The following is a 25,142-nucleotide window of genomic DNA, read 5'->3' as shown; positions in this document are numbered from 1 at the left end:
AGCATATGTCTATGCCAAAAAATAGTTGAAACTGGAATAGCCATTCCTATTCCCAATCTAATTTTTTTATGAAAAAAGAAAAATTTAATTAATTAATTAATAAAAAATTGAATTTTTGAATTTTTTTCAACATTTTTTTTAAAATATTTTTTTGTTTAAAAAAATGAAATTAAAAAAAAAAAATGAAAATAAATTAACCTTTTTATCATTATTGAAAAAATTAACCAAAAAATAATAAATTAAAAACAAAAAAATTTAAAGGAAATATTTTTTAAAATACAAAACTTACTCTTATTTCTATTCTATTTTTGTACAACCAAACAACAAAGTAACATATTCTCAACCAAATTCCAAGTGAACCAAACAGAATTGGAATTGCCCTTTTCTATTCTCATTCCCTATTTCCATTCCCATTCCATTTTTCTATTCTAATTTTCAATTCCCATGCCACCAACCAAGTCGAAGAATCCAAATCCATGGATGCAATAAAAAGAGGAGTTTGGTTATGATGAAATCTTGAAAACATCAAACCCCTTTCTCGATCACATAATCACTCATCGTACCTCCCAGCTATCAACATCCTCATTCTGTCGCCTCATAAATTTATGGAAATAAGACCTTGGCCCGGATTGCCACCGTGATTGTGCACGTATGAAAAGATCACAACAAGACATTTCAAACCTCAATTCGTAGGCATGATCTCACAGTCTTCTTGATTGAGCAATGATATGATGTTCGATATCGCAACTTTCGATACAGTGGTGTTGGAAGGTTTGGGAACTTTGAAAGCAGAGGCAATGTGAGCGAACTGTTTGATATAATGTCAATGCCATCAACCAGCTATAATAGGTATCTCGATACAGCTCACGTTATAAGGGAAGCAGTACAAAATTGAATGAGCAAAACTTTCAATGACAACGAAGCGAACCTGTTATGAGTGCATATGCAACCTCAAAAGAGGTGAAGTTGTCCTAGTTGAAAGCAGAAGACAACCCTGCTATCAGTGCAAATGCCACCTCCAATTAAAATGAAGCGGACACTCAAAGGAGGGAAGTCCGAAGATTCCGAATGGAATAAATTTGTCAAAGTTTGAAGCCATCTCTCTGAAAGGTGAAGTCAGTATCATAGCAGATCGAAGTCAATGGGATATGCAATCCGACAAAAGGGTGTCAAAGTTTTCATATAGCCTCATGACCAATGACAAAAAAATCTCAAAACAAATGAAGAGATACGAGATACGACCAACAAAAAGCAAGGTCGATGAGATCGGAAGATCATTATCTTTAAAGACAAAGTTATCCCTGTCAAGTTGCAGTAGCAAGATCACAAATCAGTAAAGGTTGATTTGCAGGACGAAGATTGTGGATTTTGTGAAAGCCGCAGAATTTAGGCTACCCCACCAATACGCAGTTGCGTGAGGAATTTACATCCACGTCTTTGAAAGGCTTGACGAAGTTAGGATTCAGTAAGGTTTTGTATGTCTTCTAATTGAAAAATGTTAAAAAAACACACAATTGCTCAAAAGTAGACAGAACTTTACATTCAATCAAATTGAATTAAACGATCTTCCTGATCACGAGATCAAGAATCATCTGAGCAAATGATGAAATACGCTAAATGCATTGCAATATGATCAAGGACGTTAAATGCATTATAATAGTCTCATTATATAGAGGTCTTGGGACAAATTTAATGAGATGAGGAAACTAGGGTTAGACTACTAAAAGTAGCAATAAAAGCTATCAACAATCTCATGCACTACATGTAGAAATTACCTAACCGAGGGTACCATGTATTGCCTTCCCTAACAGAGCAAATTGAGCAACTCTTGGTTAATAAATAAAATTTGTTTCCCACTCACTTTCCTAAGGAGAGCAAGAATGGTGACAAAACATAGCTCTACTAAATGTACTCTTCACCGAACAGCATTTCTATATTTTCAATGAAATCTTTTGTGTCAAACATTCATAAAATTGATATTGTAACTTTGTGTATTTGAGCAATTGACATTTGATACATGCTGAAATATGCTAGAAATATTTTATACAATTTAGCAAAATCTGTCAAATAATGAACCTTTCTAGTTTATCTTCAATTGCCTTTCTGGCTATGCTACAAATATATTTAATGGGACTTCCTGAAAACTAAAGTTGAACTGATCTCTAAAATACAGCTTTTGATACAGTACATGTTTCCTGCTTTGACTTGTGCACTAAACTACGAATAGGAGGTAACTAAGAAAACTGTAACAAATGAATTAGCTCTCTTTACGGAAATGGAGATGAATCTTCTTTATAGATTCTAAAATCCTCTGATTTTTTGTTCACATGCCATGTCCATCTGGTATTTTCATATAGCTTTTCAGTCTTCTGCTTGTATGCCATTCAAAAACGGAATCCTACTTTGGTCCACTTGACTAAAAGATGAATTCTCTTCTTCAACTCCCAACTGAAATAGGATAAAACAAAAAGAAAATTCAAATAGACAGAGTTCAGGTACATTAGAAAGGCCTACTATTTTGTCCCTTTAAAGACGGAAAAGAACCATCTAACTTGATAATTAATCACATGAATAAACATTACCTCTTGTGCTTCTATGCTATAACTATTGCCCCGAGGAAATTTGGATTCATGATTAGCATTTGGCAGGCTTGGGGGTCGAACCAAAAAGGATTGTTGGACATTCAGTTTTGAGAGATATCTGTCATTATTTTGAGAATCCTTGTTAAGTTCTGGTCCTAAACTTTGAAGAATGAATGCCAGAATTATTGTCAGCCCCTGACAAAACAAAACATCTCAAAAAAATTAATTATGAAAGGTAAACAAAATCTAGAGAAGACAATTTCTGAACTATTGTGTGGTTTAAAAAGACCAAATAAAATCTAGTAACTTGTAGTAAGTTAAATAGAATAAATCCAAATGGCAAATACAATACAAAGTAACTAAAGCAAAGCCAAGTTAAGCTATCATCCAATAATTGCATCTGATGTCTTGTGTATTGTCCACAGAAAAAGCAAGTTTTATAGAAAAGACTCATAAAAAGCATCTTGATAATGTTTGCAAGGTTTATTGCTATGATTGGCTATAGATGGATTATGAGTCGGATTATCAGACATATTAGATAAAATTAAATGCCATGGTATGGACCATAATAAGCCTACAATAAGTGAAGCAGCCACTGCTGATTGTAGAGGGACGTAAAGTCAATAGGAAGGATCCTTTTTCATTTTCATTTTCTGTAAGAAACAAACTGATGGGGAATGTATCAATGTGATGAATTCTCTACACTTAACTCTCACCACTAATAGGTGTACCCTAGAGTCTACTATTTGGTTGTTTTGTCAGCCTTATGTCTCCTTGTTTTATCACCTGCTCTCACCCCTATCTTCATGGTATCTGGACATTATTGTCACTGGAAACTACTTAGAGCCTCTTTTATTTCATTGCATTTTGACAGTGCTCCTGCCATGTGGGTTTTGGCTAAAATGATCTGTAGAGCATCAGATCTAAAGAGGTCCAAGGAACCACTCATTCAATGGCTGACAAATCACTAAAATTTCACAAAGGTCCATGGATCGTTGCTCATTTTCAATCAAACATGGAAAATGCAAGTGCCAAATCCCAGAACTTCATGAAACAGATGACAGACATCCTTTTTCAATAAGCATCCCCATCTATGCCAACTGTCAAATCAACTTACATCTCAACAAATCAAATGGCCTATTATATTCAAAGCTAAACTTCTAAAGGAGTTATAGATCAATTCATGCCATTTGCCAAAGCAGTGAAGATGGGGCATGGGCATAAAGTGATAAAGAGAAAAAAAAAGCTAAGGCATCAGCCTCAACATTTAATGATTTAAACAAAAGAAAGTAAACCTCCAAGACATGTGACACTACAGTCCTCATTCTACCCTTGACAAGTTGTTAGAATGATAGGAGGATATGGGTCACTAGGTCATACCACAAATATTGGATGTTGTTCAACAGCCTTTGTGGTTTCATTGGGAAGATCATCATCCTAATTAACACCTATTATCTAAAGACTCAAAAGCCTATTAGTTAGAGATCCAATACTTGGAAATTCCCTAGAAAAGAAAGAATAGAAGGTTAAAGAAGAAAGGAGGACAAGCTAAAGAAATTGTTGAGAAGCTAATCAGAAACACCAAAAATTGCTAACAAAAAATTCAAGGAGAAAGATCACGATAGCACATTGTGCAAGGACATAAGGATCTTGACATGTGACTTATTCTAATGATTGCATGTATTGACAAAACACTGATAAAATCAAGGAGGAAAAGGCTTCATTTTTTGGAACAAAGAGTTCTAGATGGAGAAAGATACATCAAATTATGAACTATCCTACAAACTTCTAAATGGTGAACACTTGATTGCTCTTCAAAGTAGCATTGTGGATGGATGCAAATCTAAGGAGAATATTCTGATTGACCTTAAAGATGGAGGTGCTGAGAATATCTCTATTCTCAGCAATACCTAATTCGGCAAAGGGAGGTGATTATTATGGTTCCATCCTAAGGTATGAAAGTGTCAAATTTTAAATTTGTTAAAACCAACTATGCCATTGCAAAGATGTTTACCATCATGGAAAGCATTCTAAAGAAGGTGACAGTTGAAGGATACAACTTGTAGTGTAGGGCTTCTAAACACTTCCCTGCAAATTTCTAGATGTTAAGCCCTTGATAGATCTTCAAAGCAGCATCGTGGATGGATACACATTCAAGGAGAATATTTAGATGGACCCTAAGGATGGAGATGCTGAGGATATCTCAATAATTCCTAATTTGGAATAGAGCAGTGATTAGTATGATTCCAACCTAAGGTATGGAAGTAATGATCATGTTTCAAATATGTTGAATCCTACTACGGCTTTGCAAGATTCTTTCCATCACGAAGGTAATAGAGTGGAGGATACAACTTGTATAGAGCATGTAGATTCTTTGATTCAAGTTCATGATTGTCTTCACATTTGGAATCCAGAATATGTTTTTACAAAAAAAGACAATAGGAGCCTTGATATCACTTGGGCAGAAAGAAAATTACTAAGAAATCATAGAGTATGTTCTGTATTATAACAAAGCTGTGAAAAGATCATGTCTCACAATTCATAGCTCACTCCTTGGAGCTGAATTCCACACTTGAAGACAAAGTTATAAATGATTGCCTAGTGAAGAGAGTCACAAACAGTATGTTAAATGCTAGATTGTAGTTAGCAAAATAGAAGTGATTTTGATTTTGTCCCTGACATGGTATGGTGTTGTTGGAATCAAAATTCACACACGTTTGCCCCCCTTGGATGTGGGAAAGAAAACTTCATGTGAATATCACAGTAGCATAGAAAAAGCATGATGAGATAGCTCCAAGTTTGAATATTTGTGTAAATAACCTTCAACAAGATATGAAGGAAGATAGTGGTAATAGTATCCTACCATCAAATGACAGAGGGAACATTCTCAGAACAGATATGGATCTTATTTTCAACCTTGATGTTATTGCCATAACCTAAGTTACTGATTTGGTCTCCTGGAGGCTGGATGCAGAAGCGGATATGGACGGGTACTAGAGACGGATGGGTGCATTGTGGGTGCCATCCAGATGCCACTCACAGGCACCTGTACCACCCAGATGCCACTCACAGGCACCCAGATGCGGACAAATGCCTGGTTCAGGCATCCGGACGCATCCAGGTGCCTGTGAATGGCATCCAAATAGCACTCGGGAGCATCCACAAGCTTCCTCGCCCAAAAAAGAAAGATAGACATTTTTTAATATTTCTTTTAACATGTGGCATGGTTCTATTAGGTGTTACATCCCAAATTTTTGTCCTAAATTTTAAAGTGATCATAGCCGTTGGTTTAACGAATTATTTTCAAATGAAGTGAGTTAGTTAATTATAGACATTGCATCAATTTATTTCTTTCCTAATCATGTGAAGTGAGTTAGTTAAATTATATACGTTGTATCAACTAATAATGAGTTATTTTCATGATCATGTGAAATGAGTTAGTTATTATAGATGTTGATGAAATCTCTAACAGTCACTAGATGATCGGCAATGGTTTTGAATTAACAATTAATATATCTTGAATTAATGTCTTGGCGAGAATTTTGTTTGAATGATTGCAAGAAGAAGACTGGAAAGAGGGGAAGCATTGCTAAACAGGATCATCGGAAGGGGATGGTCGAATGATCCAATCATCAAAATCGACAGGTTTGACCTAAAACTGCCCTGGTGAGGATACTAGGATTTGACAACATGTTGCATTATGGAACCACATCAGCTATTAAAGGAACAATATAATAAATAATATAAATTAAACATAATTCATACCTTTAAAGAATTATCAATGAAATTATTATTTAATCATTATTATACACTCTCAAATAAGAACATATGTATATAAAAATAAAGTGACACCAATAAATTATAAGTTATAATCTAATTATGCCACTTTATCAATACATACACATGAACGTACATAAGGATGCATAATAATAATAAAATAATAATAATAAAACTCTTTAACTTCTTATTATTCTTTCCCTCCTTCCCTTCATTCGATTTGCATGGCATTCGAATGGCTTCTTGTAACTGATGGTAGCTGAAGAGCCAAGCTCTTTCTTTTAATATGGAGTCTAATGATTGTAAGATACCGCTGACCATGTTTTTATTTCCTTTTCATATTGCTATGTCTGTTGTGAGTCAAGTTTATCATAAGAACCAGGTACAGATACCGTTGAACCATGATTGTATTCCTTTCATATTGCTATACCAGTCGTGTATCTTGTTTTGTATAAAATCCCTAATACTGATGCCAAATTATTACAGTCTGAATCGGGGTAAACATTAGTAGATTTCTAGTTCATAGAACCTATCTTTTATATCACTGATGTTTCTTTTTCATAAAAGTGTATCAACCATGTACATGAGAGATGAAAATGCAACGATAACCATGAACAACTAATTCTGCTTAGAATTTAATACATTCATTTATACCATACAGAGATGAAAATTATATCATGAAATCTAGCACCGAGGAATTCATCGGCAATAATGCCATTATAGGTGAAGAGGTGTAAAGCAAATATAGTGGATATAAACTCGCGAGCACCTAGGAATCACCAACATGGTAGCCTGAGAAGGTGAGGAGGTGTAGAGAGTCTGCATAAACAACAATAGAATCAAAATAAATTAATAAAAGACAAAAACTATAATAGCTCATGCATGTTCCAATTATGAAAAGTGTTGTCAAGTCGAGTGGTGGAGATCGGGTTTACGAACCCAACTTTGAAATCCTTGGCCAGGGTAGAAATAGGCCGATGTGTCAAACATGTGATCTTTGTTGTTTGTCCAGACGCTTCAGTTATTTTGGAGAATCATTGTTGGAAGACTCAAACCACCTGATGACTCAAATGGCTAGGCTTATGAACATCCCAAACCCGATCCCGAGTTAGGGAGGGCCATTCTATTAATTTAGGATGAGTGGGTATAAGTAATGGTCCGCGGTTGGGAGGTTAAGCCTATGTCAATGCTTCTCTCACCAATGCCGAAGCTTGGACAACGAGTTAAAAGGATTCTTTTGTTAATATTGTATGTTTCTTATACTTTTAATCCTTAGAAGAATAGATAGATATTTTAATTTCTGATTGGAGAAAACATTTACTTTTATGTTGAATAAGCATTTCAGTTGATATAATTAATCATAATATGTTATCAGCTAGAAATAATTTAATTGTTAGCAATACATAATATTCTTTTTGTTTCTCGTGAAATCAGCTGAACATAAAAGTCAGTTAGATTGGAAAATGAGTTTCTTTCAGTTATAATCAGTTGGTAGAAATCATTGTCATGTAAAATAGAATCAGTTACTTAGATTATTAGGAGATTAAAATTGGATATGAAAATTCATTTGTTACATTAGGCTTAAATCACGAGTAATAATTAAACAAATGTAATGAAAGATAAGAGCGATATGATAGATTTGAACAGCAATGAGATATTGATGCCTCAGAGAAACTCTGTGGGTGAAAACCTCAACCAAATAATACTATATGTTGAGTGCTTAAAAATGGCTTCCAAAACTGATTCCACAGCTCCTTTTGAATTGCAATACGTTTCTTTGCAAGGGTTCCTTTTGGGCTGCTGTCTAGTTGAGCTTATATGGAAATGCATTTTGCAAACCTTTTCAAGTTTTAGAGCATTTTAAGTTGCCATTTTTGTGACAAATAGTGAGAGGAAATTCTCTCTTCAAATTATAGGGCAGGTTTTTTTATAATTAAACTATGCCTAAAATTTGAAACAAGTAAACAGATTGCAGATTATGTACCTTGTACAAATAACTTTATAGGTGTTTTGCATCTAAACAAAATACTTGAAAGAAACAATGTAGATCATCTTTTGATCTTGAAGGTAAGAATAGAAGACTGAAATTACTTATCTCATTTCTTTGCATATATATATATATACATGCATCCGCATCCACATTCCTCCCCCCAAAAAAAAAAATCCCGCATCCCGTATCAGCTTAGGAATCCGCATCCGTATTAGTAACTTAGGTCATAACCATTCTAAACAACATTATTTCATTTCTAGTGGATTTGCAGCTATTTTCAGTCATGGAGAGGGAAAAATTTCAGTTGGTGACTACGGATAGACTATTTTCAGTTCTTGCAGGGCTGTTCTCAGCCTTTGCATCACTCACTTATTTTTTAATTTTTGGATGGAAGTTTCAGTTTGGCAGCTGTTGTACCATTGTCATGTTGCTGGTTCTTAATAAGAGTCTACATATAGTTGATCCGAAATTCACCAACTAAGCTGTCTGGGCTAATGAGAAGCAAATGACAACTATATCTTATGTTGGTATGATCACATTCAGCCAATGTCATGAGGCTGACTCGACATGCATAGAAACATCAAGATAAATTGGGAACTCCAAGATACTAGGTGAAAAAAAGTCACAACTTCATCTTACTCCAACAACTGATTTTGAACAGTAGAATAATTCCTTTTGCAAGCAGCCATCTAATTATCATGCTTGTGCTGATCAGGGGAATAGAGACTCCATGGATGTGCTAATTCTGAAGGGAGATATTTATGTTCCTAAACATTTGTGCATGATGCAATCTATGAGGATTTTTCTATCCCACAAGAACACAGTAAAACCTCATAGAGTTGAGAGGCAAACAGATGAGGTTGACCCAAGAGAATACTACCCAAAGATACTTTCAGGAAAGGCATTTTTGAGATGTTTTCATTGTTATGAGATTGATTTGGATTCTGTCATCTGCAAGAGGGTTCAATTTCAAGGAGTATGAGTTGAACCAACATGGCTTGAGGAGAAATAATATTTACAAAGGATAGACTATTATGGCCCCTTTTCTGACAATAAAAGATAATTTAATAGTTTATTTTAAGTTGTCAAAAAAATGATTTCAATATTATAAAGAGGAAAATGAAATTATATTTTATTATTAAATTATAAAGCACATTGAAGAGTGTTATCAAAATCATCACTAGGTAAGGGATCACAATGAAATGTTAAATTAAAAAGAAAAATAATTCCTACAGATTTCTTTTGGAGGGCTGAAAATAGAAAAACAAGTGAATATAAAAGGAGTTAGGCTTGAAGAAAAAGCATCTATTTTATCCCAAAAGCACTTCTCTTGAAATTTAAGCTTTTGTGTTCAATATTTGGCCAGTGGATGAACACCCTCTTGGTCTCAGAATTGGATTTGGGGACCAAATCCCTCCCATCCAATAGGGCAATTCCATTCACGAATTACAGTTATGCAGAAAGATTACTCTTGGGTAAGATGGTGCACTTCATGAAACAATGACAGGTTCAAAATCCAAGCAGTGTACTCATCTTTCTATTTCAGCTTCACAAGTTAGAAACCTCCATGATCCATTTATAGGATGTAGAGAGAGAGCAGAGACCCTGATGGTCGATCATGCCTATTAGTGTGATCCAAAACATTAATGGAAAAAGTTTATATGCAGTCAAATCCAGAAACATTCAATATCCAATATTACGGACTGGAAATTTCATGTCTTTTTTGTCAGCTGTAAAACTATGGACTATTGTAGTATTAGAATTTTGTTTTAGAAACAAGGCAAATACCTAGCACTGACTGTAGATGCAAATACAGTAAGTCATTTTTTACCGCTTTTAGTGGAACAAATGGTCTGTAATTAATTAAGACTGATCTCAAAAACTGCTTACCTGCACAGCAATGGAAATCACGCCAATGAATTTGCATATTAAAATGTTCTCTTTGACAAATTTCTTTAACTGGTAAAACCGACCAGTGGGGTCTTCAGGGACGTACTGCAGAAAACTCCATGATTCTCAATAACATCAGAGGTTAAGCTACAATATCCATGGCATAATAAACTGAATCAAACATTTCATAATAAGAAAGAGAAGAATATCTTTTTTTTTTTCCTTTTTATGAAGACATGGCATAACTACTTGAGCATATACTTACATCTTCCCACTTCTTGTTTACTAATATGTAGAAACAGGCCCCACCTTGAAGAATCAGTAACGATGTAACAAAAAATATGTACTGAAAAAGTTAAGGAAGATATGTAAAATAAGAATATATTTCACTGTAAAATAGTATATGACTCTGAGGCCTTGGACATAGATGCAAATGTTTACAATAAATGATCACTTTTTCCTTATGTTGGGGTATGCATGAAAATATTGCAGTTGCTTATCAAATGATTTGATTCCATAGGGCATTGTGTTGCTGATAAAGATCTCATTCATCTATGCCTTTTGCAATGAGATGAAATCAGACGGTCAATTTCAAGAAACCACCTCTAGTACTCCAGCCTAGGCAAATATAATAATGATAAGATCACTGACAGCTCTATAAACAAGGCCTAACCAGTTTAAGCTTTTAGAACAAGCAAAATGGTAATACATTAAAATTTTAACAGTTACTAGACATTAGGCTTCTTTCAAGGGTTGCTTTTTCTAGTGGATCCTTTTATGGAATATCGAGGGAACATTCCCAGATAAAACAGTTCTTTGTTTAATTTTCCACAGTTAACCACCATATATCTATTTGACACTAACACAATCTCTTGGTGGACCTCTATTCTTTTAGTCTAACCAATCTTATTACTTCATCATTTCCATACAAGAGATATTTGAAAATCAATTTTGTGTTAAAACTCAATTAAGAATCATTGGTTAGAGCTAACCACTTTACCATGCTTGTGGATCAGTTCACAACAGTTAGAATTGTTTGGAACCGCATTTTACATCTGTCTGTGGAATTCTACAACAGATGAAAGATAAAAATGCTTCCATTACAGTCTAGTTAATGAGGAATAAATCAGATCCAATTTTTCTATTATGCTCTATAAAAATTTATTAGACAGCATTATTAGCCTATGGGAAACTTGGAAAACAAGCTAACTGTACACTAACTGATTATGCTCAGGAAGGGCCCATTACATTGTGCCCGGAAAAACACTAAATGCTAATAAGAACACTTGTGTGTTTTCTGTGGTGGTTGATCCGATTCAAAACCACTAAAAGCAAATCAAAAGGTGGAGACAAAATGTAGTAGAATTTTGTGATATGCCCTTGGGTCAAAAAGGTGAAAAATAACATCAGCAATTAAAAAAGACCTGTTGGAGACTGCTAGGGATTGAAATACTGCCAACCTTCGCTCTAGAAAAATTAAGACACTGAAGAATTCCTAAGAAAATCATAGTGGATTCAGACAATGCTTACCTTCTTAATGCATGGAATATAGAGACCTTGATAGGCCTACTAAGTGCCAATGAATTGGTTATATTTTAAACAATTAGCAAATTCTTTGATTTTGGTAATTTATTATTTAATATGATTTACCTAAATTTGAAATTTGAAAACTATTCTTTAACAAATTAATATCATTCAGGCTTCAGGCTATATCTTGATATTGTTGCTGCTGATGTTTTTGATGTTGTATTCTTTTGAATGTTTTTTAATAAAACAGATTGGATGTCTATCAAAAAAGAGGTGCATTACTAACAAGCAGAAGCATCCAGGGATCTGCTTCATGTATTCTCGTTTTCCTCCTAGGCCAAATTTTCACATGAGAACTAACATGGTAAAGTTCATATATGTTCTAAAAGATTAGCATTTGGCAGGATTATTTTAGCATTATTTAAAACCTAAGTTGCCGGTTCGCGGTTCAGTTCTGGGTTCAGGTTCAAGAACCGGTTCGCTGGTTCGACAAAATTTTGAAAAGGGGTTTGGGTTCGTTTGGGTTCGTTAGTACAAAAACATGTAAAAAAAAAAATTTTTTTTTAAATATATATATATATATATATATATATATATATACATCTTTATGAAGCATGAGTTAGAATTAGAATGTAGCATAGTAGCATAAACACATTTGAACAACAAAAAACTTTAAAACAGCATAAACAATATAGTAGCAAACCACAACGATCATTGGAACCCCTAGCGACTAGATCTCTTCCCTTTCATTTAAAAAATTCATAACTGTATCTGATTAGTTTATGCAGATCAACAGTAAGTTTTAATAAAAATTTCTTCTTTTCATAAATTTATTTACCAAACTCTTATTATGATTAACATAATCGATTGAACGTGGTTAAAAACTAATTAGATCTAGCTTGCAGAAGGTAAATCCCTTTGACCAGCTGAATATTCTTCAATCTCTTTGGGCACAATCTCCCAAGCACTGATCAACAACAGTAAACTGGAAAAAGACCATTCATGGAGGCCTCTAGATAACACAGTCTGACGTCCCAGATTCAATATTCTTTAATACAATTTTTAATATACCTAGAGGAGAAATAATCAGCCAAACAGTGATAGACAATGTGGTAAGTAGCTGCCCCACTTGACCATATTCATGTGACCGTAACTTTCTTCTGCAGGGCAACATTTCCCAATAAAACGTTGTTTATTGTTTAGTGTTTGAAAAATTCATATTGCTACTCAAATAGGCCCTGAAATTCCTCGAAATTGGTCATGGTGGTCACCACATGTTGAGCATCTTCTCTTGTGGGTGTCTCAAATTTAGTAGCATTTTGATTCAAATAGAAAGTGTTTTACAGCTAGGGATTACTCAACACTAAAAAACTGTGGCATTGTAATGCCTACCAACCCAGACCCAAGATGTATCAACATAAATTAAATTAAAACATGCTGTAATGTGGAAAATTTATATGTGGTTCTCCTGGGTTCGAACCCTGGTCCGAAATTTTATATGTGGTTCTCTTGGGTTCGAACCCTGGTTCTAACCAGATCGAACCAGGCCTCCAAAAACGAACCCAAGTCGAACCCAGGTCGAACCGAACCAGAACCACAAACCGGTTCGAACCGGTACGTGGTCCGGAGGGGGGGGGGAGGTACCCGTGCAACTTAGTTTAAAACTATCAAATCTTAAGAACTTGAAATTTTGGTTCAAATGATCCAAAAATGCATTCTATATGGGATCAAGATACCATAGTAACAAGACTTGCCGCAAGTCGGGCGAGTCGTCTGAGTCAGCAAGTCAAGTTACCTCAGCCGGGTCAAAATGACCCGTGACCCTGGATCGGCGGGTCAACTGAGCTGACTCACCTGACTCACCTAGGTGACTCGGCTAACTCATCTGACTCGGCTGATTTTTTTTTTTTTTGCCTTTGTAGTTACGTAATCGATGTATGTTATGTATGTGACCAAATTACCTTCTATTTTATGATGTTATTGTGCCTTTAATCTTTATTCAATAATGGGTGCATGGAATTAATTTAAATCCAAAAAAAAATCTAAATTTCAAGGGTTTTATCACTTTGCCAAGTCACAGTCTAGTCCGAGCCTAGTCACGAGTCGAGTTACTCCTGCTGAGTCCGAGCCGGGTCCGAGTCTTGTTACTTTGGAAAAAACAATCAATGAAGGCCTTTAACAATCAGATACATTCAGTAGCATGTGATAATTTCTAACCACCTAGAAAACATAAAAAAGTAACCCTAAAATGTATCCTAAATGTACTACGTACATTAATTGCTCCTTAGTATTCCTATGAGGTCAAATAGAAGGATTCAAAAACCCTATTTTAATAATGAACAAACAAGAGTACCATATGATATCTTATTTAACTGATCTAACAATAACAGCATGATACAATTATCTGAGAATAAGGATACAATAGAAAGAGAGAAGCCATTTGCAGTCTCAACAGCAAAATGGCCTAAGAGTGCAATAAAGCATAACACCATGCCCATGGTCAACACTGTGTAAATAAACCTGCACAAATTAAGTTCCATGCTAGTCAGATCTTGGATAACAATTAAGAATTAGAGAAATAGCAGAAAGATCAAAATTTATTTTAGGATTAAGAGAATACAACCAAATTATGGCAAACCTTAACTCGCAATAAGATAAATAACCATTAATCTACAAACAATGTGTGAAAATAGGTGAACAGATTATTATCAATTTCTTTTTTTTAATATACTTGAATAATGTAATGAATTAGTGCTAGTGTAACAAAAAAAGGTGTTTTCTGATGAGTAAATTTCTAAAGCATGCTTATTATGCTAAATAAGAAACAAATGGTAGTACATAAGAGTATGACAGCCAACATTTTAGAATCTACAAAAACATCATTGCCCCACATAGGCAATGAGAGTTAGCATGTACATCTCCAGAATTAAATTTCTAAGTTTCCGGTTCAAGTTCAGGTTTGAAGGTCCAGTTCACTGGTACGACAAAATTTTGAAAAGGGGTTTGGGTTCGTTTGGGGTTCATTTGTATAAAAACATGCAAAATTTATATATATATGAATGCATATTTATGAAGCCTAGAAGCATAAGTTTAAATTAGAATGTCACATAGTATCATAAAATCATATGATTTAAACAACAAAAAAGCTATAAACTTTAAAACTTGTAATCATGGCATCACGAATTGTGATCATACCATCATATACTTCAAGTTCAACGTCAAAGATTCAAACATTAAAATTAAATCATAACAGCAAGTTCAAGCATCATTGTTTTAAGTTCAACTAATGGATTAAAAATTTATTAATATTCTTCTTCTTCTTTGGCACTAGTTGACTCAGCAACAGAGCTAAGGCTAATGGGATCAGCAACAACAATAATATTATTGGCGTCAAAATCTTCAATATCATCAAATGCAAGCCGAGAAGTGGAAGCATCCAAGTCCACAAGCTCTACATCTACATCCCACTCTTCATAACCCTTATTTGTATTTTTTCACTCTTGTGTAAAACCGAGACACAAGTTGTAATGCACAAATACCAAGATGTCTGCTCTTTTTAATTGTAACCTATTGCACTTCACTAAGTGGATGCAAGAATATGTGCTCTAATTTCTTTCTGATGCAGATGAACTAGCAACCTATGAAGACATGACAAAGTAAACAATTAAAATAAAATTATTAATCTTGATTCTTATAAAATAAAAATTACTAGAAATTTATGAAGACAAAGTAAAATAATAGCAATTTTTTTAAATAAAACTTACTTGTGATATAACTTTGATTGCAAGGAGCTAGAATGTTTGAAATCTTTGCCCATGGAGCAACCACCAACTATGAGCAACCTTCCTAAACCAATGATGAAGAGCATCATTACTTAGACCTCTTGCATTCACAAACTTTATGAGCTCATCTGTAATCTCGCATACCATCATCAGGAAAGAGTCTATCAAATGTTGCCTTGTAACCATCAGACACTTCTAAATCTCTATAGGGCGGTAGCCTTCTTGGTAGATTAGTACATTGGGTGCTATAGTATTTGGGCATCGACGCATAGGCAATTAAATGTAGAGTGGTCATTATGTTCCATCATTCTACAACAATTGCTTGCAATTGTTTGAAGGTCTCTTGGGAATCTTGCTCTTTTTCATTTACAATTTGTTTGATCTTTGCAAGCACCAATTCTATGTCATCATTGATCTCTCCAAGGCAAGGCCTATCCATGTCAATATACCTAAGCATGCTCATAATGGACTCAGTGAACTTAATGAGAGATTCCACACATCCCACCATAAGTCATTCAATATCCTAAGCTTTATTTTGGCTGCCCTCTCACTATTGCTTTGCCTCCATTGAGCCCTATTGTTGTTGATTACCATATTGGAAAGTGTCATTTTCACTTGCACAAATCATCTTAAGACAATTAAATTTGATAAAAAAATGAGTCTCAAAAACCTGTAACATAAAATAGAGAAAAAAGAATACAATTTTTGTATACATACTTTAGAAAAGAATACAAATTACACAATCAAAACTTCAAAAATTGTAAGATACTATTTTTTTTATAAATTAAAATGACTAAATTGAGTTCAAGTTCACTTACCTTCAGTAGCTCAAAACATGAGAACATTCTAAATATTCCTTGAGTCATGTGGTGGTTTGTGATAAATATTTGGATGTCCTCAACCTCTACATACACCTCTTTGATCCACTCAATATTGTTTCCAATTTTTTGTAGCATAAGATTGAGTTAATGGACTGCACAATGTGTCCAAAAAAAATGTTGATATCTCTCTTCAACCAACAAACCAACAACTCTACAATTCTTTACATTGTCCATTATGACTTAGACAACATTTCTAGCACCCACTTGTTCAATGGAATAGATAAGAATATTAGCAATAAATGGCCCATCTTTTACATGCCCCTCATAATCCACTACTTTCAAAAACATTGCCCCTTTAGGAGACACCACCAAGAAAAAATTGTTAGTAGTTAGAATTGTTACTAGTTAAAATTGTCTCCTGGCATCTTTCCACCCATCTGAAACAATTGTTACCCCTGTCTCAATCCATGAGTTCTTTATGCAGCTTCAATTGCTCATTAATCAACTTGATCTCTTGATCCAACAAGGAGGTTCATACTACTGGGGCACTGATACCCTCTAGGAGCTTTATTAGCACTTCTCAACATTTTCTTCCAATATGGAGAGTGAACAACATTAAAAGACAGCCCATTTGCATACAAGCATCTTGCCACATCAATGTCGGCAATTTCCCTACTCTGATTTTGAAATGCAGTTTCTAGTGATCCTTTTCTTTTGGTGCTTCATTTTCAAAATCAAGAGCATCTGAGCTAGTATATAAGGGATGATCTTCTATCACAACATTTGTGAGGGATTGCATTGCCTTTGCTTTTTTTAAAAACTTTTATTGCCAGTGCCATCAATGGTATTTTACCTACATTCTTCTCTCCCTTTTGCTTCATCATGCTCTTGAATATATTTTGATAATAATCGGCTTTGGGGTGTAATGTAGAGGATTAATGGATTATGTATCTCTCATGAGATACGCCTCCTCATTTGGATGGCAAGAGAGTCAGGAGACCACGGGGGACAATAATTGGCTCTTGGGTCTAGTGTAGAGAGTTAATTTGGTATGCTCGAGGGTCTTGGAGGGCGGACACCCTCATTTTCATATAGGACATCATCAAAGCTAATTAACCTCAACAAATAATAATTAGTCATGGCTTTGGCCCATTACCCATCAAAATATAAATAAATAAAAGAGCATTCCATGAAGGCCTAGAGAAGTCCCCACCCATACGAAGTTATGTACCTTTATTCAAAAAACCTACGAAATTGCAAAAATGGGAAACAAATATTTTTCCTGATGGAATTTCCTAATCAGCTAGAATATTCAGAACTATATGCGATAGAGCATATTTTTTCAACAAGGGATGTGCAATAAAAGAACATTGATCGGCAACTTAAGAAATGGCTATAGAAATGACATCTCTCTCAAGACTCATAATCTACCTTAGCAAATACAGTTTGATCTTTGGAGAAACAAAATAATTTTGAAAAAACAAAGATAAAACTAGTTTAAAAGAAAAGCAGCACAAATTTTGAATTTTCTTGTATTGTTTCAGAAAGAGGGAAATAAAAAATGATAGAAAAGTGAGAGACACTTTTACAACTTGAAACCTGCAGACAGTGGCTGGGTGAAGTAATGAGTTAAAACGCATAAGGAAGCATTCTTGAGTACAAGTGAAGAAATGTCCATACCACTACAAAGAAATAAAGGAAATTGTGCAAGGTGGAAAGTCCAGGTTACATAGCTCATGATTTAATATAATATAGATTGGCTTCATACACACAGTGGATGGGTGGATGATGGATTAGCAGAACTTAAAAGTTTTCACAGGAATCCAAAATTATATTAGCTTGCAAAAGGATACAGAACTTGCTGATAGAAACAAAAGTCAGTAAAATGAAACAACAGAGTTAGCAAGGAGCGATTTTATAAGAGTGAGCAGTGAGCAGGAAGTCAGTAAAGAAAAGTTAGAAGTGAAAACAAGTGATCGAAACAATTTTAAAAATTTAGTTTCTGGGAACCTGGAAGACCATCACCTGAGCAGCATATGGGCAGAGCTCAACAGTTATCGAAAACAATTGAGGAATGAGCAAGGCTACATGGGAGTGTTAGGAAGGCTGAAAGTGAAATACTTAAGTACTGTAAGTGCTGAAGAGTGATTGAGACAATCCATAAGCTATGGTTGAGCTCGGATTTGAGTGGAAATATAAAATAAAGCAAAGAGAAATACTGCAAGAAATAGAGTAAGGAAGCAAGCTGAGAAAGAAGATATCTAACATAGCACTCAATGAACAAATTAAACAACCAAAATACAAGAAGCATACTATGAAATCATTTTTTTCAGACATAATGATGGCCTCAGTTGTGCCCAACAAGGCAGCTCATTATGAATATCTGCTACAATTTTTACACTGAGAAACTATTTGTAATTACTAATTAACTATATCCTCATGGATGTAGACAAGAAAAATCTGATGGAGGACGACCCTAATACCTAGTGCTGGAGGTGGAAAGAAGAGGTAGAGATCATACCAGGGATTATTTAACATTTGCACACTTTATTATGTGATGTTTATCTTAGCTTAGCTAGGTAGCTTAGGCTAGATATTTGAGTTACACAAATCACAATTATTTGTAGATAATTCATAACATCCATCTCATGTAGCAAAGTAGAACTCAATTCTAGCTAACATCCTAGTCAACTACCTAGTTGATTCTCTAATTGAATTCACCAACACAAGGTTATAATATTAAAGTGCCACATCCATGCCAATTGAGACATGGCTACAAAGCATGGTGGAGAACCTTCCAAATCTAGTGGACCCCTCTATAAATAAGAAACGAAAAGTCAAACAAGAGGTGGTAGAAAAATACATTCAAGAGACAATTGATCCCTTAAAAAAAAATCAAAGAGGAGAAAGATAAATTGAAGGTTACAATAGAAAAACCATTCAGGACAAAGAAGTTGTTGTGAGTTACTTCTTAGTTGGGCACAAACCATGAAAAAGACGAAGGATGAAATTGACCAGGTTAGGCAGCAGTTATCACTAGCAGCATCAAATTATAAAATAACAAAAGATAAAATAGAGGACGAAAGAAGGGGACTAATTTCTCTAGAAAATATCTTTATATAGAAGATGGTGCCACAAGAAAAAAGGGTTACAAATGGAGATGGTGACATGTCCCCAAATGGATAGAATGTAGGAGGTTACAATAAGCGAGCAAGCATGACTTCAAAGCTTGGCCACAGAAAGGAGGAAAGCAGAATAATCTTCCAACATTGTAAAATTGGTAACCGTGTTAGTTATTTTGAGGCATCATGTCTGCCACAGAGACAATTGTGAAGGGATATTTTTTAACAAACAACAATAAAACAGCATTAAGAAGCCCTCCCTTGAGAGGGGACCCAGATCCCACAATATTGATATACCATGGAATTATGGTACATTCAATTTCCACACTGTTGAATGGTGTACCAATAGAACTCTTGTGTTTTGATGCACTACAAACATACACTTCGACATTAATGAAGAAAAGATTGTTGAAGGAGAAAAATGTAATGTCCCCTTTTTATGTGATATTAAATAATTAAATGCTTAATAATTAGTTATTGAAAAGCAAGTGTATTAAATAACATAGAAGATATTATAAAATCAATTATGAAAAGTTTAATATTAAAAGTGATTTTTATAATTTATATTCCAGAAAAGTTCCAAGAGGGCTATATAAAGAGACTGTAGAGCTCATTTGCATTGTTCTTGGTTTTAAAACTTTCTCTTGGAGAGATTTGAGAGCTTCTATCTTTCCATTCAGCAAGCCTTAGAACCCATGTCAGCCAACCTTCGTGCATTCATCCAGAATTCACAGGTGTGCAGATTGATAAGGGTTTACAAGGATTTATTAGTAGTTGTCGGCAACAATGCTTTTAGGTATGAACTTATTCAAATTTGCAAGCAAATAATAAATTAGTCATTTGGAAATCATTATGATGTATGTGAACAGTGAAGACAAACAAAAATACCAATGAATGTGATTATAGTGTGATTGAAATCAAATAAATAGTTTATTCAGCTGAGATAGAGCCCAGCCATAGACTTTACAGAAGCCCATATAACACATCTAAAACCCTTTTGGGAATCCAACATTCCGCTGTGGAGGAGATCAAGAAGTTGCTGCTACCTTTTTTGGTATTGCACAACATGTAAAGGCATAAGATCATGCTTAAGATAAGACAAGATAGAAAGGAAAACTAGACACAGCTATTAAGGGTGTTACATGTGCATTTGAAGTTTTCATACAAGTTGTGAAGGCATAATGGGGAGCTGCAAAATAATTCAATAAATTATCAGACATAATAATCCAAATATTGACCAAAACTACAGGCTGGCAAGCAGGTCAAACAGGTCAAGCACCTCAAGTACATCAAGCAGCTCAAGTAGGTCAACCATTTGGAATATAAAATATTGATGTTTTATTTAATGATATTATTGCTGATGTAATTTTTGAGTATATGTACTCTATATCAACAATGAATAGGGTTAAAGTAAGAATTGTGAATGCAATATATGATAAAATAACTTTGCATTATTTGCATGAATTTCATGCTATGGTCATATTCCTAAACAAATTGCAAAAACACAATCTAACGAGCTGCAAACCAATTGTTTGACAAAATATCCGAGTGGAAAATCAAAAAAATTGCATGTGTTGAAAGAGTTTTGCAAATATGTACTTTGTATCAACAGTAAATAGGGTAAAGGAAGAATTGTCAATGCAATAACTTTGCACTTTTTACATGAATTTCAATACTAGAATCTATGAATTTCATGCTATGATTAAATTCCTCAAACAAATTGCATAAACACAATCTGACCAGCTGCATACCAACTGTTTGACAAAATGTCTGAGTGAAAAATCAAAAACATTGTATGTTAAAAATAACTGGGTATGCGATATTACAAAGCAAGTCAACCACCATACCAAAAGTTTGGAGTAATGATGAATGGCACCCACCAGTGTTAAAAAGCGGGTTTTACATCCCACTAGAGTGTTAGAAAAGGCCAGCCTCGTGGACACATTGTTGTCGGTGCCATCATTTGGTTCAGGAACATGCCTACTAGCACAATAGAGGAACATCTATTGGGGTTTAGCCAACATACTAGGTTTTCATCCTACAAGAATGTGTCCACCACACTATGCATGACTCAACCTCAAAACCTCGGCTCTAATCCCAAGCAAGGCAAACACTATGCCAAAAGCATGGACTGGTGATTAATGCCACCCACCAGCATCAAGAGTGGATTTCTGTCCCACGAGAGTGTCAGCTCAGACCATCCTCCTAAGGGACACGTGGATCTTGATCCCACCATCTGGTTCAGGTTCGTGCCCACTAGCATGACTCAGGAACGTTTTAGGGTTTAGCCAACACACTAGGTCTTTATTTAGCAGGGACAAGCACAACCATTACCAATATCAATGAAATAGAGATGATGACATATCCCCAAATGGATAGAATGCAAGAGGTTGTAATAAGCGAGCAAGCATAATATAGAAAGCATAACTTCAAAGCTTGGACATAGAAAGGAGGAAAGAGGAATAATATTCCACCATCATAAAATTGATGATTGAGTGAGCAAGCTTAAGACATTATATTTTGAATGCACTATAAACAAACACTTACAGACGATAATGAAGAAAATATGTTTGAAGAAGCAAAATGGAATGAAAAGTCAGTAGGGTCTAGGCAGCAAGACCTGATAAATCAACCAAGCAGACTCTTTGCAGTCACCTTCATCGCTTGCCACTTTTGGCATCCATTGAGCTCCACAAAGAAGTAGAATTCAGCATCAAAACTCCTACAAAACTAGAATGGCCATAGAGAACAAGTGACATCAAAATTTTGGCAAAGACTTACACATTTCTATTTTTGTGAGCATGATTGACTAGGTGTCTCCTAATGTTGTGGGATTCTTCATCTTTTTTTCTCAAAGACAAGACAACTGGTTCAATCTGGAGAATAGCTCGCAGAATTTCAGCCTTCTTGATATCATCAATCTTCAAACATATGATGCCACCAAATATGATGATAGATAAAGTATTTTCAAAAAAATTTGGCTTTGCACATATATGGCGTCATATGAGGGTTGATGGCATGACCTCGTGACAGGAATGAATAGTTAGTTATGACTCTCTTTTCTTTGGAAAAGAAACGAGGCATCACATATGCCACAATATTGAAATGACTTACAAACAGCAGACATAAAAGAGTAGTGGGAAAATAGAAATATAGAAAGAGATGTAGATATGGTGAAATATTATAATGACTTATGTTAAATGAATATAGTTGTGTTGACTAGGAAAAATACCGGTTCTGTTAATGTGGAATGGTAGACTTCTCTCAAGGGTTTATGTAAATAAGTGTAAATAAAGTTAAACTTGATAATCCTGTGTTGGATTAGCTCCAACCAAGGTCAGACTCGTCAGGGCAACACCATCTTGTGCCAATAAAAATTGAAATGCAGAATGATTCTGGTAGAGAAGTGCCCTATGAACCACCTTGTCTCGGAGTTGTTCTGAACGAGAGATTTTCATTTTCACTAACTTTTAAAGTTGTACACAAGGTTAGAAAGATATTGATGTGAGATTTCTGCTAGCATGAAACTAGGGATTTTATAACGTTTGCAGGAACCTTGAGGTTATATTAAAACGGGAGCAAGGGAAGATGCTTATTTCATTTGCATCCCACAAAAACCAGCTTCCAGCACAGCTTTTGGGGCATGTCTTAGTTTTTTAAGCACTAGGGCTACCATCTGAAGGCAATAGTGGGCACTGATAAGAATATAACCTGGGCTCAGTTGTTGCTAGAAGCCAGCCTCCAACTCTATCAATCCAACAGTCTAGTAGGCACGTGAGTTTGTAGTTGGATAACTATAGAGTACATTCAAGCATTACGTAAGTTTATTAATGTTGAGAATGCAACTCATAACCTCACCCTAGATTGACCAAACCAAATTAAAATAAAAAATCATATGTTTATAGAAGCAAGTATTTTAACATATGCTAACATTTCCTGCGAATTAGACCTGAATTGAACCAATTTTTAGACAAGCCCCTGTCTAGAATGCAGCCAAAAACATCCATTAAAGCAGTACAAAGGTCTTCAGGGTTCTCAATATAATTCATCCAAATGTGTGACATCAAGCAACGGCACCTCACCATATCGAGAAATTAAAGAGCTTAAATCTGCGGTACTATCATAATAACTTCTTTAAACTGGTGGATTATCTGTAAAGACTACTTCACAAGGCCACTCGTATCAAAACAATGCACATTTTAAAATAGCATCAAATAGTTTTATTAGTTGTTTGAATTTGCAATGGAACAGATGAAAACAGGAAATATGAAGCGCTAGCAGCATCAAATCCCATATAATCACCCAAATTCAAACTAACTGATTCCATTTGATTTCTTACTCAGATCAGTAGCTTCTTTTCTTTTATAGGGTACTTACCAGGGTCTGGTTACAGCTTCAAGCTCATGTATTCGCTGCATATGGTGCTGTTGGTTTTGCCACTTCTTGAGCATCCATAGAGAATAAGATATCATTCCGACTCCGACCAAAGTTAAGATTGAATTTATTATCTTGAGAGCGCATTGTAGATAAATCCTTAATTGGTGCCTCATTACTTCTCACCGTTGCATCAGCTGTCCTCCTTTGCTGCTATGCTCCGTTCCACATTCACTCACAATGCATCACAAATTGTGATAAAAGAAAAGAGATCGATTCCGTGATTGCAATGCTTCTACCCATCTGAAATTACTGGTTTTAGAATCACCTTAAGTAGCACAAGATTCCAACCATGTAAGATCGCAGATTCGTTTCAGAGAGGTTAGAGTGCATTAAACTCTGTTTCTTTCGTTTACTTCTCTGCCGGTATATGACATTGAGATGTTTGGATCTTTGAAAAAAGAGCGCGTGTTCACCTTACAAACGAGTCAATGGGATTGGTCGTTGAGGAGTTTCATAATTGAGGAATTTTTAATGGACTCCTTCAGATCGTGCTCGCACGCCGACTGTGATTTATGACAGCAGGATGTGACTTGGAAAAAAACCAGTACATACATGAGTTCCTCATTGTTTTGTTTGATTATTATTATTATTATTATTAATTATGTCAACTTATATTTATTAATTTATAATAGATGTTGAGGAGTGTTGAAAAATTCTATACAAACAAGATATAACAATAACAATATTACTAATAAAGACATTTTCAATTATCATTATCACAAATTCATGTCTATTTTTATAGTGTGTGGGTTCCACATGTTACATTAAAAACAAAATAGTCTTATGCTTTCACACAATTTTGTAGTATACATTTGTTTGTTTGTTCTATAATTTCATGTTAAAACTATTTAAAATGTTAGATTTTTTATAATAATAATATTAGTTGTTATTGTTTACAATTATTATGTTTTTTAATAAACAGTTATGGTATAAAGATAATTCAATAATTATATATTAATAGTTGATTAATATCTAAATATTATAGAAAGAGTCTTAATAGAATATAAAAGTTGAACAATAATAAGTTCTAATAACATATAACAAAAACTAGGAGGACTACAACTAGCCACTTAATGATTAGTGAGAACATGGCTCATGTATTCACTGAGAAATTTATATAGCTCCTTTTAGTTTCCTTTATCTTTAGCATCTCTTTATAACACTTTTTATTGGGGCAAGGGGAGGTTATCGAGTTATACATCACCTACATGTTG

General features: G+C 34.7%; 1 protein-coding gene across 1 annotated transcript; it reads right to left on the bottom strand.

The window, feature by feature from the left end:
• Positions 1 to 1,950: 1,950 nt before the first annotated feature.
• On the bottom strand, positions 1,951 to 24,410 carry LOC149551794 (tetraspanin-19-like). Its single transcript, XM_089787287.1, has 6 exons — positions 23,869 to 24,410; positions 14,187 to 14,286; positions 10,505 to 10,585; positions 10,240 to 10,344; positions 2,583 to 2,777; positions 1,951 to 2,448 (listed from the first exon to the last, which is right to left on the bottom strand). Exons 1-6 carry the CDS (start codon positions 24,039 to 24,041, stop codon positions 2,362 to 2,364), a joined length of 741 nt encoding a protein of 246 aa, XP_089643413.1. The 5' UTR covers positions 24,042 to 24,410; the 3' UTR covers positions 1,951 to 2,361.
• Between the last annotated feature and the right edge of the window lie 732 nt (positions 24,411 to 25,142).

The sequence above is a fragment of the Cupressus sempervirens genome, chromosome 6, assembly GCF_028749045.1.
Source record: "Cupressus sempervirens isolate cs-2001-9-10 chromosome 6, ASM2874904v1, whole genome shotgun sequence".
NCBI classification, from domain to species: Eukaryota; Viridiplantae; Streptophyta; class Pinopsida; order Cupressales; family Cupressaceae; genus Cupressus; species Cupressus sempervirens.
This window is presented reverse-complemented; position numbering and strand designations above follow the sequence as displayed.

Coding starts and splice junctions, on each gene's coding strand:
- LOC149551794 (XM_089787287.1), bottom strand. CDS start 24,041: ATGAGGCACCAATTAAGGATTTATCTACAATGCGCTCTCAAGATAATA. Junction 10,586..14,186: donor ATGGCTTCTCTCTTTCTATT/GTATCCTTATTC, acceptor TAACTTTTTCAG/TACATATTTTTTGTTACATC. Junction 10,345..10,504: donor TAAACAAGAAGTGGGAAGAT/GTAAGTATATGC, acceptor AGTTTTCTGCAG/TACGTCCCTGAAGACCCCAC.